This window comes from Hypanus sabinus, chromosome 9 (genome assembly GCF_030144855.1).
Source record: "Hypanus sabinus isolate sHypSab1 chromosome 9, sHypSab1.hap1, whole genome shotgun sequence".
Lineage (NCBI taxonomy): Eukaryota > Metazoa > Chordata > Chondrichthyes > Myliobatiformes > Dasyatidae > Hypanus > Hypanus sabinus.
Window position 1 is genome coordinate 157,461,725 of NC_082714.1, and position 17,475 is coordinate 157,479,199.

The 17,475-nt window shown below is 43.6% G+C and overlaps 1 protein-coding gene across 2 annotated transcripts in view; it reads left to right on the plus strand.

Annotated features, from left to right (window-relative positions):
* Window positions 1-17,475, plus strand: part of LOC132399951 (deoxynucleoside triphosphate triphosphohydrolase SAMHD1-like) — a 37,773-nt gene that overhangs the window by 1,676 nt on the left and 18,622 nt on the right. For both annotated transcript variants that reach the window (XM_059980921.1, XM_059980922.1), the window contains exons 4-8: window positions 1,386-1,526; window positions 6,977-7,086; window positions 9,069-9,177; window positions 10,762-10,853; window positions 11,466-11,581. In XM_059980921.1, the coding sequence (XP_059836904.1) occupies window positions 1,386-1,526; window positions 6,977-7,086; window positions 9,069-9,177; window positions 10,762-10,853; window positions 11,466-11,581 (568 nt within the window). The remainder of the gene's footprint in view (window positions 1-1,385; window positions 1,527-6,976; window positions 7,087-9,068; window positions 9,178-10,761; window positions 10,854-11,465; window positions 11,582-17,475) is intronic.

Here is a 17,475-nt window from a genome sequence, read left to right on the forward strand (position 1 = left end):
TCCAGCAAAGGGAATGTCATAATGACTCTTCTACCACTTCTGAGTTTGGTATCTGTTTCATTTCCCTTCACCATTGGTACATCACAATGTCATATATGTTGTATGCACTCTGAGGAGACGTATCCACCCAGCTTCCAATGGGCATGGCTCAGTGTCATAGATCTGTCTGTGCCATGTGGATAAGATGGCAACAGGGCAAGAAATCCAAAGGTTCACAGTGGTAGGCTAATTTGAAGTGGATCAGATCTGGGACAGAAAGCCATGGTCATGGTGCTCAGAGCCTGGTCCATTTGTGACTCTGGAGTTGCAGCCATGTTGTTGTCTATTGTCCTCTGGAGCAGTCAGTCTTAGTCTTGGCCATCCCTGAAACAGACAGCTGTGGTTAGAGGTGACGGTTTACTATCTGTTTCTAGGACAAGATCTGGGCAATCAAGGTGAAGCCACACTCAGGTTGGAGGAACAACACCTTATATACTGTCTGAGTAGCCTCCAACCTGATGGCATGGACATTGACTTCCGTTAATGATTCCTTTTGCCTATCACCTTTCCAGCTCTTAGCTTCATCCCACCCCCTCAGGTCTTCTCCTATCATTTTGCATTTCCCCTTCCCCCTCCTACTTTCAAATCTCTTACTATCTTTTCTTTCAGTTAGTCCTGACGAAGGGTCTCAGCCCGAAACATCGACAGTGCTTCTCCCTATAGATGCTGCCTGGCCTGCTGTGTTCCACCAGCATTTTGTATGTGTTATCTGGGCAATCAGATGGGTTTCTTGAAAGTGTGGTGACAGCTGAACTATGCGGAGAGGAAGGCGATTCACACACTGGGCCTTCATCATTCAGGATTTGAGTATAGAAGTTGGACATTACGTTGCAGTTGTATGACATTGGGAATGTTGTGTTCAGTTTTAGTCAACCTGGTCTCAGAATAAATGCCTCAAAGTTTACAAGGATGCCATTTTGACTTGAGAGAGTGAGAGAGACTACAGAGAGAGATACTGTATGTACGTACTATGAGCTGATAGAGAAAATGGTTGAGGAAGGTACAATTTAACAAATTCTAAAAGATAGTTGTACATGTAGATGAATGGGACAGGTTTAGAAGATTATGCACCAAATGCTGACAAATGGGAATAGCTTTTATAGCCCTTGGTCAGGATGGAACAGTTGAGCTGAAGGGCCTGTTGTCATGTTGTGTGAAGTGACAAACATTTATATTGATTTAAACATGAGTTGCTGGCATTGTGTGGTGCTACATCAGCTTCCTGTCCATGGGGGCTAATGCAGTAAACTGAACTGTTGTTCCAGCACAATAAATTGTTAATTCTAATATTAACCATTTCCATAGAATGACGACTCACTCTTTCCTCTGATTTGTTGTTGGTGTAGCATGAGGATGCTTCGATAACGATGTTCGAATACTTGATTTCCTCCGATACTTTAAAAGATTGGCTGGAAATATATGACCTGGGGTCACAAGATGTGACATTTATAAAGGAACTGATCAAAGGTGCAGAAGAAAAGAAAAAGGTAAGTGACACTGTTTAGCTAAGCAATTGGAATATAAGCTGGAAATTTTACTTTTATGCGCACCCAAACAAAAGAGAGATAAACAATTGAATTCAAAGAACACACACAAAATGCTGGTGGAACACAGCAGGCCAGGCAGCATCTATAAGGAGAAGCACTGTTGACGTTTCAGGCCAAGAACCTTCGTCAGGACTCCTGATGAAGGGTCTCAGCCCAAATCGTCGACAGTGTTTCTCCCTATAGATGCTGCCTGGCCTGCTGTGTTCCACCAGCATTTTGTGTGTGTTGTTGTTTGAATTTCCAGCATCTGCAGATTTCCTTGTGTTTGCTCATTAAATAATTGAATTAATGTTTTTGCCTCCTGATCACTACTATTCATTTGCATGATGTGGCTGTCACTGCCGTCGTTGGACTTGTCCAGCGTTAGTAGACCTGGATTTGAGGAAGCAGCGATGAGTCAGTCTCAGACATAAAGTGTGGAGCCATTGGCTAGAGGACCAGAGAGGAGGTTCTGGCGATGAGAATGTGGTTCCTTCATTGTATGAGTCAAAAGCATTCTTATGGGGGAGGGTGAAAATCCAGAGGTCATGTCTAATGCTGGTATAAATTACATAGGCAGGAGGGGTGACAAGGTCCTGTAGGGTGGGTTCAAAGGTTTATGTGCTATATTAAAGGAGAGGTTCTCCATGATGGTGATTTCAGGATTGCTGCCAGTGCCACGAGCTAGTAAGGCCAGAAATAGGAAGATAATGTAGTTTAACACATGGCTAAGGAGATGGTGCAGGAGGGAGGGCTTCACATTTCTGGATCATTGGGCTCTCTTGAGGGGAAGGTGAGAGTTGTATAGAGAGGCGAGTTTGCACCTGTACTGGAGGGGGACCAATAATCTTTCTTGAAGATTTGCTAGTGCTGCTCTGGGGAGTTTATACTAGAGTTGCAGGGGAATGGGAACCAGAGTACTAGGGTAGCTACTGGATGGGCTGTGGGGAATGAAGATGTTAAGCCTACATACAAACCCGGGAAACAGAACATTGATCCTGGTGAGACTAATGTTCCGAGCTGCATCTATTTCAATGCAATGTGTAATGTAGGCAGTGAGACTTGGCTGCGGTAGGGCCAAGACTGGCAGCTCAGTGTTCCAGCCTTCTGGTGTTTTAGACATGATAGAGGGGCAGGTAGAGGAGGAGGGGTGGCATTATTAGTCAGTGAAAATGTCACAGCTATACTGAGACAAGGCTCTCCTATTGAAACTCTATGGGTGGAACTGAGGGTAAGTAAAGAATGACTGCATTAACATGATTATATTACAGACCACCCAATAGTCAGCACAGATTTAAAGGAACAGATTTGTAGAGAGATAACAGACATGCAGAAAAATAAGGCAGTGATAGTAGGAGATTTTAACCTTTCACATATTGACTGGGTCTCCCAAACTATGAAAAGACTGGATGAGATAGAGTTTGTCAAGTGTGCTCAGGAAGATTTCCTTAATCAATATATATAAGGGTCTGAGCAGCATTTATTTCAATGCAAGAAGTATTGTAGGAAAGGCGGATAATAGTGCTGAAGATGAGGGAGTTAGTTTACCAACAGAGGCATTGTATTGTGAGGAAAGGCTCTGCCTAGGACAAACTTGCAGTCAACATGATGAGTTGCAACATAAAAGCAGACAAAATCGTAAAGGGTGTTTACAGGACGGAAGGTGTTATATTTGCATTCGCGCAGTATACGGAATGTGATAGATGAACATGCAACACAATTACAGATTGGCAGGTATGATGTTGTAGGCATCACGGAGTCATGGCTGAAAGAAGATTACAGCTGGGAGCTTAATGCCAAGGCAGAGCGGACAGTTTTGCTCTCTTGGTAAAAATGAAATCAAATCATTAGAAAGAGGTGACATGGGGTAGGAGGCGTTGAATCATTGTAGATAGAGCTAAGGAACTGCAAAGGTAGAAAGACCCTGATGGGAGTTGCATACAGACCCCCAAACAGTAGTAAGAATGTGACCTACAAATTAAAATGGGAGATAGAAAACGCATGCCTAAAGGACAATGTTACAATTGTCATGAAAGATTTCAACATGCAGGTAGATTGGGAAAAATAGGTTGGTGCCGGATTCCAGGGGAGGGAGTTTCTAGAGTGCCTATGGGATGGCTTTTTAGAGCAGCTCGTGGTTGAGCCCACTAGGGGAGCTGCTGTTCTGCATTAGGTGTTGTGCAATAAACAAGAGCTGATGGGAGAGCTTAAGGTAAAAGAGCCCCTGGGGGTAAGTGATCATAACATGAATGAATTTACTCTGAAATTTGAGAAGGAGAAGCTAAAGTCAAATATATCAGTAATACAGTGCAGTGAGAGGAATTACAGTGTCATGAGAGTAGAATTGGCCAGAATTGATTTGAAAAGAATACCAGCAAGGATAATGGCAAAGCAGCAATGGCTGGAATTTCTGGAAGTAATTTGGAAGGCACAGGATATATACATTCCAAAGAGGAAGAAGTATTCTAAAGGCAAGATGACACACTGTGGCTAACAAGAGAAGTCAAAAGGCCAAAGGGAGGGCATATAACAGAGCAAAGATTAGTGGGAAGTTAGAGGATTGGCAGACTTTTAAGAACCAACGGAAGGCAAATAAAGAAGTCATTAAGAAGGTAAAGCTGCAATGTGAAAGTAAGCTAGACAATAATATTAAAGAGGATATCAAGTTTCTTCAGATACATAGGGTGTTAAATGGAGGTGAGAGTGGATATCGGACCACTGGAAAATAATTCTGGAGATGTATTAATGAGGGATGAGGAAACATCTGATGAACTGAATAAGTATTTTGTATCAGTCTTCACTGTGGAAGACACTAGCAGAATGGTGGAAATTCCAGGTGTCAGGGGTTATGAAGTGTGTGAAGTTACTATAACTAGAGAGATGGTTCTTGGGAAACTGAAAGGTATGAATATAGATAAGTCATCTGGACCAGATGGTGGACACTCAGGGTTTTGAAGGAAGTGGCTGAAGAGGTGGTGGAGGCATTAGTAATGATTTTTAAAGAATCGCTAGGATTCTGGAATGGTTCCAGAAGACTGGAAAATTGAAAAGTCATTCCACTCTTCAAGAAGAGAGATAAGTAGAAGAAAGAAAACTAGAGGCCAGTTACTCTAACATCAGTGTTGGATGTTGGAGTCGATTATTAAGGATAAGGTCTCAGGGTACTTGGAGGCACATGATAAAATAGGCCATAGTCAGCATGGTTTCCTCAAAGGAAAAACTTGCCTACAAAGCTGTTGGAAGTCTTTGAAGAAATAATAAGCAGGGTAGAGAAAGGAGTATTGGTTGATGTTGTGTATTTGGATTTTCAGAAGGCCTTTGACAAGGTGCCACACATTAGGCTTCTTAACAAGCTACAAACGCATGGTATTACAAGAAATATTCTAGCATGGATAAAGCAGTGGCTGATTGGCAGGTGGTAAAGAGTGGGAATAAAGAGAGCCTCTTCTGGTCGTCTACCCATGACTGTAATGTTCCGCAGGGTCTGTGCTGGGACCAATTCTTTTTACATTATATATCAATAATTTGGATGTTGGAATTGATGGCTTTGTTGCGATGTTTGCAGATGATATGAAATAGGTGGAGGGGCAGATAGTTTTGAGGAGCTAGAGGCTACAGAAGGACTTAGTAATATTAGGAGAATGGGCAAAGAAATAGCAGATGGCATATAGTGTCAGGAAGTGTATGGTCATGCACTTTGGTAGGAGAAATTAGGCAGGTGACAGAAATGTGTGCAGGGGAATATTTTAGATACAGTGATTATAATTTTAAAAATTTCAAGGTTATTATGGAGAAACTTAGGACTGGTTCCTGAGTTGCAATTCAAAATTGGAGAAAGGCTAACTTAGATGGCATCAGAAAGTATCTGGAAGTGTGAATAAACGCAAGAACTTCTGCAAGTACTGGAAAACCTGGAGGAACACTACAGATCAGGCAACATCCATGGAAAGAAATAAGTCAACATTTCAGGTTGAGTCTCTTCATCAGGATTGGAGAGGAAGCAGGTAGCAGCCAGAATAAGAAGGTGAGGGGAGGGAAAGAGTACAATATGGCAGATGATAGGTGAAATGAGGAGAGAGGGAATGAAGTAGCAATCTTAGAGGTGATAGGTGGAAGAGGTACGGCTCTGAAGAAGACGGAATCTGATTGGAGAGAACGGTGAACCATGGCCAAAAGTAAATGAGGAGGGGCACTAGAGGGAGATGATGGGCAGGTGAGGAGAAGAGAAGTAATAGGGGACCCAGAATGGGGAGTGGAAAAAGAGAGAAGGGGGAGAGGGAGAAATTACTGGACATTATTGAAATTGATGGTCATGCCAACAGATTGGACATTACCAGACAAAACATGAGTTGTTGCTCCTCTATGTTGAGTGTGGCCTCATTGCAGCGGTAGAAGAAGCTATGAACTGACATGTCAAAATGAGAATTCAAATCGAAATGGATGGCCATGGCAAAATCCCAAATGTGCTTGATGAATTGGTTCCCCCAATTAACATCAACTCTCACAGATGTCTCAGGGGTTGAACCAGAGTACTGGATACTATAGATGATCTGTCAGACCTACAGGTAAAGTGTTGCCTCACATGAAAGGACTGTCTGGGGCCCTGAATGATGGTGAGGGAGGAGTAAGAGTAAGTGCCAGGAGGGAGGTAAGTAGGGAGAGACAAGTGGACAAGGGATTCACATAGAGAGTAATCCCTGTTGAATCTGGGACAGGGAAAATGGGCTTTGCAGAAGTTATGGAGAATGCTGGCATGGATGAAGAGGCTCATGGGGTGGTAGGTAAGGTCCAGCGGAACTCTATCCTCACTATTCTGGAGGGAAAATGGGGTGAGGGTAGATGTGCAAGAATTGAAGAAGACGCATTGATGGTAGATGATGGAAACGCTGTTCTCTGAAGGAGGAGGACATGTCAGCTGTTCCAGACCTGAAAGCCTCATCCTGAGAGCAGATACAGAGACAGAGGATCTGAGAAAAGAGAATAGCATGTTTACAAGTAACAGGGTGGGAAGCTTTTGAGTCAAGGTAGCTGTAAGAGTCAGTAGCTTTATGATAGATGGTCTAACTCCAGGGAAGGAGAGAGATCGATAAATGGGAGAGAAGTGTCAGAGATGGACCAAGTAAAGACCAGAGAATGATGTGGATGTAGAAGGCAAAGCTGATGAAATTGCAGAGTTCAGCATGGGTGCAGGAAGCAGCACCAACGCAGTCATCGAGGCAGCATAGAAAGAAGTAGGAAATATTATGAGTATAGTATTTGGATATGCTACATCTCATCCTGGGCCAGTACAGTTTGGTTTTCCCACTGGGGTTGCATTCGGTCTGTGTGATGTGGAGGGAATGAGGGAGAGCCTGAGTGGTGGATCCATCTTCACTCCCTGTGCACTGCTCACCACTAACTCTGCTATCTAGTCTCCCCAGTGGCTGTACGAAGGTCGTCCTAAGGAGAAAAGCTTTCTGTATGAAATCGTTGCCAATAAGCGAACTGGGATTGATGTCGATAAGTGGGATTATTTGGCCAGGTATGTAGGCCTCTTTGTAGTCTTCATCAACTGCTTATGAGCGTTTCATCATCTCTGACTTTTCTCAGTAGGACCACACCTGGAACATGGGAAAGTTAATTTGGACCAGGTTTAATTGTTTCTGCTGGGAGCTTTCAGTTTGAAAATTAGAAATGGCCAAGTCATGGTCAAGTTCAGTCCTGCCGATGGGTTTCGGCCCGAAATATCGTCTGTACTCTTTTCCACAGATGTTTCCTGGTCTGCTGCATTTCTCCAGCATTTTGTGTGTTGCTACAGATTTTCTCTTGTTTGAAGTTGTGTGTGTGCACATGTGTATGAGTGTGTGTGTGTTTTCCATTACCTCTTACACCCACCATTGCAAGAAGCTCACAGATCTTAGCCTTCACCCACCCTGCCTTGTGTAGCTGGATCCTGGACTTCCTGTCAGATCTCCGGAAGGTGGTAAGAGTGGGCTCCCTCACCTCTGCCCCTTTGACCTGCAACACAGGTGCCCCTCAGGACTGTGTACTAAGCCCCCTCCTTTACTCTCTGTATACCCATGACTGTGTCGCCACCCACAGCTTCAATCTGCTTATTAAATTTGCTGACGACACTACATTGATTGGCCTAATCTCAAATAATAATGAGGCAGCTTACAGAGAAGAAGTCATCACTCTGACACAGTGGTGTCAAGAAAACAACATCTCCCTCAATGTCGCAAAAATAAGGGAGCTGGTTGTAATGGAGACAGGTTAGCCCCTATTGACATCAACGAATCTGGGATTGAGAGGGTGAACAGCTTTAAGATCCTCCGCATAAACATGACAGAGGATCTCACGTGGTCCTATACATACCTGCTAAGTGGTGAAAAAGGCATTACAGTGCCTCTTTCACCTCAGACAGTTGAAGAATTTGGTATGGACCCCCAAATCCCAAGAACTTTCTATAAGGGCACGATTGAGAGCATCCTGACTGGCTGCGTCACTGCCTGGTATGGGAACTGCACTTCCCTCAATTGTTTGACTCTGCAGAGAGTGGTGTGGACAGCCCAGTGCATCTGTAGATGTGAACTTCCCACTATTCAGGACATTTACAAAGATGGGTGTGTAAAAAGGATCACTGGGGACCCGAGTCACCCTAACCAAAAACTGTTCCAGGTGCTACCCTCCAGGAAATGGTACCACAGCATAAAAGCCAAGACCAACAGGCTCTGGGACAGCTTCTTCCACCAGGCCATCAGACTGATTAATTCATGCTGACACAACTGCATTTCTATATTATATTGACTGTCCTGTTGTACATGCTATTTCTTATAAATTTCTGTAAATTGCACATTGCACATTTAGACGTAAAGATTATTATTCTTCATGTATATGAAGGATGTAAGTAATGAAATTTGATTTAATTTAATTCAATTCAGTTCAGAAAGCTGAAGAAATTCAACATATTTCCCATTGATCCTCACGGATTTTTGTTGATGCACCATAGCATCCTGACTGGATCACAGTTTGATATGGAAATGCTCTGTGGAATTGCAGAGAGATGCAGCCACATCTCTGGCCAGCATGAAACCCGGGCTTCCTTGTCATGGACTTTGGGAAATCAAAGACCCCTCCCACCCTGGACATTCTCTCGCCTTCTCCTTCCATTGGGCAGAAGATGGAAAAGCCTGATATCGTACCACCATGTTCAGACAGCTTCATTCTCCTGTTATCAGAATTATGAACAGTCCTACTGAATGATAAAGATGAACTCTTGATCTCTTAATCTATCTTGTTGCAACCCTCCCACTACACTTGTCTGCATGCACTTTCTCTGCAACTATCTGCATGCTAAGATTGTTTTTCCCTTTCTCCCACTTTGACATAGTCGTCTTTTAGAACAATGTGATTGGATGGAAAGTGACACTGAAGCTTTTAACTGCATCTCAGTACATGTCACAATAAACCAGTTACCAATGACACGACAGAGGATGCTATTAATGTGTTTTCTTATCTCTGAAGGGACAATTACCATCTTGGAATCCAGAACAACTTTGATTATCAACGCATCCTGAAGTATGTTCGAGTCTGTGAAGTCAACAATATGAAGATCATATGCGTTCGAGATAAGGTGATGAATGTTTTGAGAAGCCGCGTAGTCTCTTGAGTTTGGTTTGAAAATCCTTGGCTTATCCAGACTGAGCTAATTGTAACGATTGTACATTGTCAGTCAGAAATATTATCTCAAAGGTACTTATACTAGCAGTATTGAGAAGTACACACAAAAGATTCTGCAGATACTGGAAGTCCAGAGTAACATCAACAAAGTGCTGAAGGAAGTAAGGAGGGCAGGCACCATCAATGGAGGGAAATAAAGAGTCAATGTTTTGGGCTGAGACCCTACATTAGGAGTAGAAAGGAAATGAGAAGAAGCCAGACTAAGAAGTTAGGGGGAAAGAGTAGAAGCTGGATAGGTGTAGTCAGCTGGGGGGAAGGTAGGTGAGTGGGGAAGGGGAGGTAAAGTGAGGAACTGAGTGTCAATAGGTGGAAAAGGTAATAGGCTGAAGAAGAAGACATCTGAGAGGAGAGGAGAGTGGAACATGGAGAAAAGGACTGAGGAGGAGCACCAGAGAGAGATGATGAATGAATGTGCACGGGGTTAAAGAGTCAGAGTACAGCAGAGATCTCAGAGGTGGATCATTGAGAAAGGTTTCACTAAGCTACAGTAGAAAAGAAGATTTAGACTTTAGGGTAGCCATAACTTAGACCAAGGGATAATGGTACTATTCTTAACAGTGAGGAGGAATACAGAGATCTTGGGATCCACATTCATAGCCCTCAAAGTTACTGCACTAGTTGATACGATTATTAAGAAGGAATTTGGTTTGTTGGTCTTCAGTAGTTGTGGGATTGAGTTCAAGAGCCACAAGGATATGGTTTTCTCCTGGATTGAAGGATGAGAGATGACTTGATAGAGGTATATAAGCTGATAAGAGGCATAGATAGAGTGAACAGCCAAAGACCTTTTACCACAGCAGAAATGGATAATACAAGGGGGCATAATTTTAAGGTGATTGTAGTGAAATATAGTTGGGTGTCAGAGGTAGGTTTGGCTTACTGGGAGAGTGGTGGGTGTGTGGACTGCTCTGTCAGGGGTTGTGTTAGAGGCAGATACATTATGGATATTTATGGTACTCTTAGATAGGCACAGATGGAAGGAAAACAGAGGGTTATGTAGGAGGAAAGTGTTGGATTGAGTGTGGAGTAGTTTCAATAGTCGGCACTGTGGTGTAATGGTCCATGCTCTCACTCATTCAGAACTTGCTGATCATTTAGAAATTCATCTGCAGATATAAAAACAATTTAAAGTTAAACATGGAAAATTAAGCAAAATGGGGAGGAGGGCCACAAATAACAGAAGTACAAAGGTTTAAGGGTGGTGTTTGGACATCGGTCAGTTTACAGGAATGGCTGTTGGATAATAATTTGAGATTAACATCCCTGAATGAATGGGGTTATGTGATGGAGCAGAGATATTGGTATCTGTCTGATCTGCTAACTGGGATAAAAGTATCATCATGAGATCGGTGACTAACTTGCACGTAGACACTCTTCAATGCCTGCAGTGTCATAGTGACAGGACCAGTCACTGCTGGGATCTGTTCCTGAAACAAACATGGTGATATGATCTCTCATTTTCTATCTTGCTCTACAGGTAGTTGGCAACTTATATAACATGTATAACACACGTTATAATTTACATCGCACGGCCTGTCAGCACAAAGTGGCCAACATCATTGAGAGCATGTGAGTATTCCTGAAGTGTGGCTGGTATGGTGCTTTTTATTCATTTTACACCCTTGTGTCCACCCACTCATCTTCTCCCAGCCCTTGTGCTGGTGAAGGGCACTGGCTTGTGTGAAAGGCACTGTGACCACACGGGTCAGCCTTTGGCTACTAACTGGCAGATAATTTGGTCACACCCTGATGCACCATCAATAACTCACACTGAGACGTAAGGCGAGATATCGGCTTTTATTGACTGGAAGAAGGAACCAGGAGTGAGTGTCTATCATACAATGTCCTGGAGACTGAGGCCGAGCGTCAGGCCTCAGATCTCCTTTAAACAGGGGCCTGTGGGAGGAGCCACAGGAGCAGTCAGCAGGGGGCGTGTCCCGACAGTCACATAGTTCACCACACACCCTTTACTAACCAGAATGTGGAGTGTTTGTTGCATTGTTCACTCGGGTCTTGCTGATGAGTGGTGAATCTGAACACATGTTTCCTTACCCTTCCTCTCCCATAGCCCAAGTAAGCTGAAGCCATTCCCACATTCATTTCTTGTGTTTGCTGTCAACATCAGAAGGAGGCTGTGTGGACAACAGTACTGACACGATTCTCAACATGTTCATCCATTAGGATCACGGAAGCAATGGTGTTGGCAGATCCACACATCCTGATCAGCGGCTCGGGTGGGGAGCAGTATAGAATGTCAACAGCCATTGGTGACATGGAGGCTTACACCAAACTCACAGGTGAGTACTTTTGTCCTTAAGTTTGGTTAGAATTTACTCTTTAATCCTGGATATTCACTTCACAGGACAAGACCATCCAGCTATTGCTACCTATTTGTGAGTGTCCACCAATAAATCCCACTGCCCTAGTCTTTCCCCTGTTGCCCGCCATTCTTTTGCTGTTTATTTGAAGATCAATTCCTTTTTTGCAGTTTTTTCTGGGCAAACTTGTCACCACTAAAGCCTGCTGCATTTTGTTATAAAATAGCGCCCCGTATTCTATCTGGGTAATCTTCAACCTAGCGCATGAACGTGGAATTCTCAAATTCCCAGTAACTGCTCCCCCTCTGTCCTTTGTCCGCTTTATTCTTTTCTCTCTGGTCCTGGTCCAACTGGCCTCCATCACCCTGCCTCTTTCCCCTTCCCTACTTGAGGATATTGCAGTTCTTCTCTTTGGATATTCAGTAATAGTTACAACCTCTTGACTGTTCAATTCTGGTATTCTTGGTGTAAAATTTCACTCTAAATTTCTTTCTCCATCTCAGAACCCACTTCTTAAGCTGGATTGATCATCTCCAAGGCCAAGTTCCTTGGGCTATAGATGCCATTACCAAAAAATAACACAAACTATTCCATCTGGGTTATCTCCAAACTGGCAAAATGAACATTGCATTCTCAAACTTCCAGTAACTGCTCTCTGTCTGTCCTTTCTCCCCTTTATTCTTTCCTTTATTCAGGCTAAAGGCAGCAACTGGTAAAACAGTTTTATACTCGGTAAGGGAAGATGGTTAGCATTGTTACATCCGTAGCCCCCTCTGTGAGAATCACAAGATCACCGGTGGGTTGGGTCAAGGGGCCCAGGAAATGAGAATGGGACGTGCAAAATGCCTCATTTCCCCGGTGATGTAAAGCTACGGGACATGGCCATTGTCTCTGGAAGACCAAGTTGTGTATTGAGTACTGTACTATTCATTGAAGCCCCTCAGGGGATGACCAGAGTGGGCTGGTTGAGGGATTGCATCATCCCAACCTGATTGACATCGGAGACCACATGAGGAAGTATAAAAGAGGGTCTGGGGAACAACGCCTTCAGACGCACCAGAAGAAACGTTAAGCAACCACGTAACAGCAGGAAGTCATCTGAAGGAAGCCACGTGCATTCGATTCCGTGGCTGGAACCACGGGAAAACAGCTTTTAGCTAACAACGGGGAAGCCCGCTACCCTGACTCAACGGATTGGCATCTTAAAAGACCTGGGGCAAGTTTAAACCGCATCACTTTTAAACCCAACAACGCTGCAGCTTGAACGAACTGATAGTGACTGTTATCTTTCCATCGGACAATACATTAACCCCTAGACAACGATAGAGCTATTTCTTATTAGTTATTATTATACCCGTGCTTAGATTTAGTATTGACGACATATATTATCTGTATGTTTGCATTAATCTTATTTTTGTGCCCTTTATCAATAAATATTTCTAAAAATAGTACCATCAAACTTCAACGGACCTCTCTATCTTTGCTGGTAAGTGATCCATTTACGGGAATTCGTAACAGCATCATGATGGTGTAGCTGTCATTTTGAAGAAAGCCATTGAGAAGTGCTTGCTGGAGTGGAAACCAATGAACAGTAGACTGATGAGAGTCAGGCTGAGAGGGAAGCAAGTGAACACGACTGTGATCCAGTGCTATGCTCCGACTAATGATAGTGATATTGAAGAAAGGTAAGTTTCTATGAGCAACTGCAATGGGAGGTAGAGTTAACACCATGCCATGGACCTCCCATCATCATGGGAGATCTAAACCCCAAAGTGGGGAATAACTAGGGCCTGTAATGTGCTGTAGATTTCTATGTTCTATCAACTTGCACTTCACTAGGGTCATGGGCACCATGGATCTGAAACAATGAATAACAATGGTGAAAGACTGTTAAAATTCTGTGCCATGAACTATCTGGTCAAAGGATGGACATTCTTTCCACAACATGAAATCCATAAACGGACGTGATGCTCACCCAGCGGACATGACAAGAACAGGCTGATCAACAGCCCACTCTAAGATGGCACTGGTGTACATTGGCGACTCTCAATGGGCCGCAGGAAATTGTACTAGTTTTCCTCTTAAGTATACTCCTTTTGAACCACTCTTATGGCATCTGCAGAATATAAATTTCCTCTTAACAACAGACAATGAAGTGACATCAATGATCTTCAGATCTCACGTTCAACAGTTGAACATGGACCAGTTAAGGGTAGTGGTGCCTTTAAGGGTCAACGACATGGCTGAAAACACGGCAGGAGAGATTGAATTCGAACCAGGCTGAAGTGCAGGGGGATGAGGCCTCCTCTACCCAGTATCTTGTTGGCGAATGTGCAGTCACTGGAAAATAAGGTTGATGATCTTAGGACAAGGCTGCTGTCTAAGAGACAGATAAGGCAGATCTCAGTTGTTGTTGCACTGAAACCTGGTTAAATATAGACACACCTGATGCAGTGGTATGACTGGGAAGGTTTTACAATTTTCAGAATATATCAAACCTTCAGCTCTGAGAAGGGAAAAGGTGGCAGCATAAGCATTTTAGTCAATTCTCTTAAGTAGATCAACGTTGGGGTTATTTCAACTTCTTGTCCCCTGAATGAAGACAATTAATGATTAAATGTAGACCATTGCACATGGAGATCTCATCTGTGATCCTGACTGCAGTTTACACACCACCAGCAGCTGATTATAAGCAAACATTTGTGAAACTGCAGGAAGCTGTCTGTGAACAAGAAACAGAACATCCTGATGCATTGTAAGTTATAGTCAGTGACTTTAACCAGGTCAGTTTGAAGGAAATTCTGCCCAATTATCACTAGCATGTCACCTGTTGCACCAGAGGTCCCAACGCACTAGATTACCGCTACACTACGATACAGAATGCCTACCGTTCATTCCGGAGACCATGTTTTGGCAAGTCGGATCATTTGGCTGCACCTCCACTACCTGAATACAGGCAGTGTCTAAAGAGCAAGACTCCAGAGATCAAGACAAGTAAGAGGTGGTTTCGGGAGGCAGAGGAACGGCTGCAGGATTGCCTTGAGTCAGTGAACTGGGCTGTGTTAGAACTCATCTGAGGTGCTGAGTGACTATGCCAGAGTCATTACAAACTTTATTAAAACAGCAATGGATGAGTGTGTCCCCACAAAATTCTTCAGGGTTTTTGCCAATCAGAAGCCCTGGATGAACAATGAAATCTGGAATGCTCTGAGAGCCGGATTAAAGGCATTCAAGTTTGGAGATCAAGGTGCAGGTATGATCTCTGCAAAGCTGTCTCTCAGGCAAAGTGGAGATTTCAGACTAGACTGGAATCAAAGAGGGATGTTCAACAGCTGTGGCAGGGTTTGAATGCTATAATGTCTGACAAAGTTAAATCTCGTGACATTGGGAACAGCAGAACTTCACTTCCGGCTGAGCTCAATGCCAAATGGTCGTCATTTCATACAGTGACCCTCCGGAACGAACTCTGTATTTTCTGGCCAAGAAGGATCTCCAACCATGCCCTTCTCTTTCAGTGTCATCAAGAGAACGGCCACAATCATCATGAGGAGACATTGGAGATGGATTTGGCACATGATGATAAGAGAGGCCAACTCCATCATCAAGACAGAACTTCACTGGACCCCTGAAGGGTGGAGGAAACACAAGAGACCAAAGTCAACTTGATGCCACATCACTGAGGCAGAAATGAGGACCCTGAGTTACATCTGGGGCACAATAGAGAAGATGGCCATGGACAGACAGAGACAATGGACCTTCTTTGCTGCCCTAAACACCAGCTGGGTAATAGGCAGTAACTGCAAAATAAAACAAATTATACACAATCAATCTGGTCATAGTATTGGTAAATGGGGTGACTAGGCTTGTGTCAGCTGCTTCAAGAACCAAATGGTTGAGGAACCGTGGCTGTTCCGGAACTTCACTACGTACACATCACTGCACCTTCTGATTACTCCTCCAGGCGGAAGGGAATGAGACCTTCCCTTCAAACAAGTGAAGAAAGTAAGAATCCAGAGTAACAGAAGGCCATTTGGCCCATCGAACATTCTCTACTATTGAAGACCATGGCAGAAATTCTATCTCTGCACCATCACTGTATTCCTTGATTCCCTTACAAAAGTCCACATCTGTTTGCAATGTACTCAGCGGATGGGTATTCCATTGACAATCATGCTGTGCCATGGAATTGAATTCCAAGAGTTGCTTGACTTCATTTATCATGTTATGGTTGGTCTCAGGGTCTGCAGTCTAAAACTATAACATTGAGAGATTTTAAGCAGAAAAGTGTACATCACTAACCACTTTTCTAAATGAATGTAAAATTATTCCTTTTTGTTTGGAAAAGTACAAACTCCTTGGACGCAGAACTCGGAGGAGACTGTTAACAACAGGACGTCCGGTCTCCTGGCATTCAGGATGAGTTAGTAAATTGGATTTTACATCGGCTTCATAGGTGAACCCTGAGAGTAGTTTGTAAATTGTTGCCTCGCTAACTGGAGGCCTGTGACTAGTGTGGCGCAGGGATCGGTGCTGAGTCCGTTGTTGTCTGTCAGCATTCTGCAGTTCAGCTCATTTAGAGGATGATAAGTAATATTTTGATTTCTGTACTGCTATTCTTAGAAACATAGAAGCACAGAAAGCCGACAGCACAACAGAGTCCCTTTGATCTACAAAGTTGTGTCGAACATGTCCTGACCTGAGAAATTACTAGGCTTATCCACAGTCCTCTACTTTTCTAAGCTCCATGTACCTATCCAAAAGACCCTATCGTATCCGCCTACACCACCGTTGCCAGCAGCCCGTTCCACACACTTGCCACTCTCTGAGTGAAAAACTTACCCCTGATATCTCCTCTGTACCTACTCCCCAGCACCTTAAACCTGTGTCCTCTTGCGGCAACCATTTCAGCCCTGGGAAAAAGCCTCTGACTATCCACACAATCAATGCCTCTCATCATCTTATACACCTCTATCAGGTCACCTCTCATCTTCCGTCACTCCAAGGAGAAAAGGCCAAGTTCACTCAACCTGTTTTCATAAGCCATGCTCCCCAATCCAGGCAACGTCCTTGTAAATCTCTCCTGCACCCTTTCTATGGCTTCCACATCCTCTCTGTAGTGAGCTGACCAGAACTGAACACAGTACTCCAAGTGGGGTCTGACCAGGGTCCTATATAGCGGCAACATTACCTCTCAGCTCCTGAACTCAATGTGTTTGTGCTAGTTCCAATCGTGTTTACTTGTGGCCTTGCACATGTGTGTCATCTCATTGGTTTAGGAATATATATGGAGGGTTATGGGCTGAATGCAGGTCGGTGGGACTAGGTGAGAGTAAGCGTTCGGCACGGACCAGAAGGGCCGAGATGGCCTATTTCTCTGCTGTAATTGTTAGATGGTTATATATGTGAAACCCTGACCTGAACCAGGAAAAAACACATAATGAATTTTTAAATAATTTTAAGAATTTAAAATAAATAATAATAATAGATATCATCCTCTAAATGAGCTGATCTGTGGAATGCCAACAGACTTTCACGCAGCCTCTCCTCTCTCTAATCTGTCTAATTCTGACTCGACATACTCTGATTCTCTCAATGTACTGTTCCCTGTCACAATGCTAACCACCAGCCGTGGTCTAGCCTTAGACAAAACACTCAGCTCTTGCACCAAGCAGGTGCCCCTTTTATACCCGTAAAAGCCCCTTACACTGGCACTGTTCCATGTGCTTGATACATGCACCATGAATTCAGTTTCTAGTGAAAGTCATGTTTTCACCATCTTCCACTGTTATGGCTGTACACGTGTACTCCCTTAATTTTCTCAAACTTTGCTGTGGACTGGGTCTCTTGTACTCTCCTAAATAATCCCGCTGCAA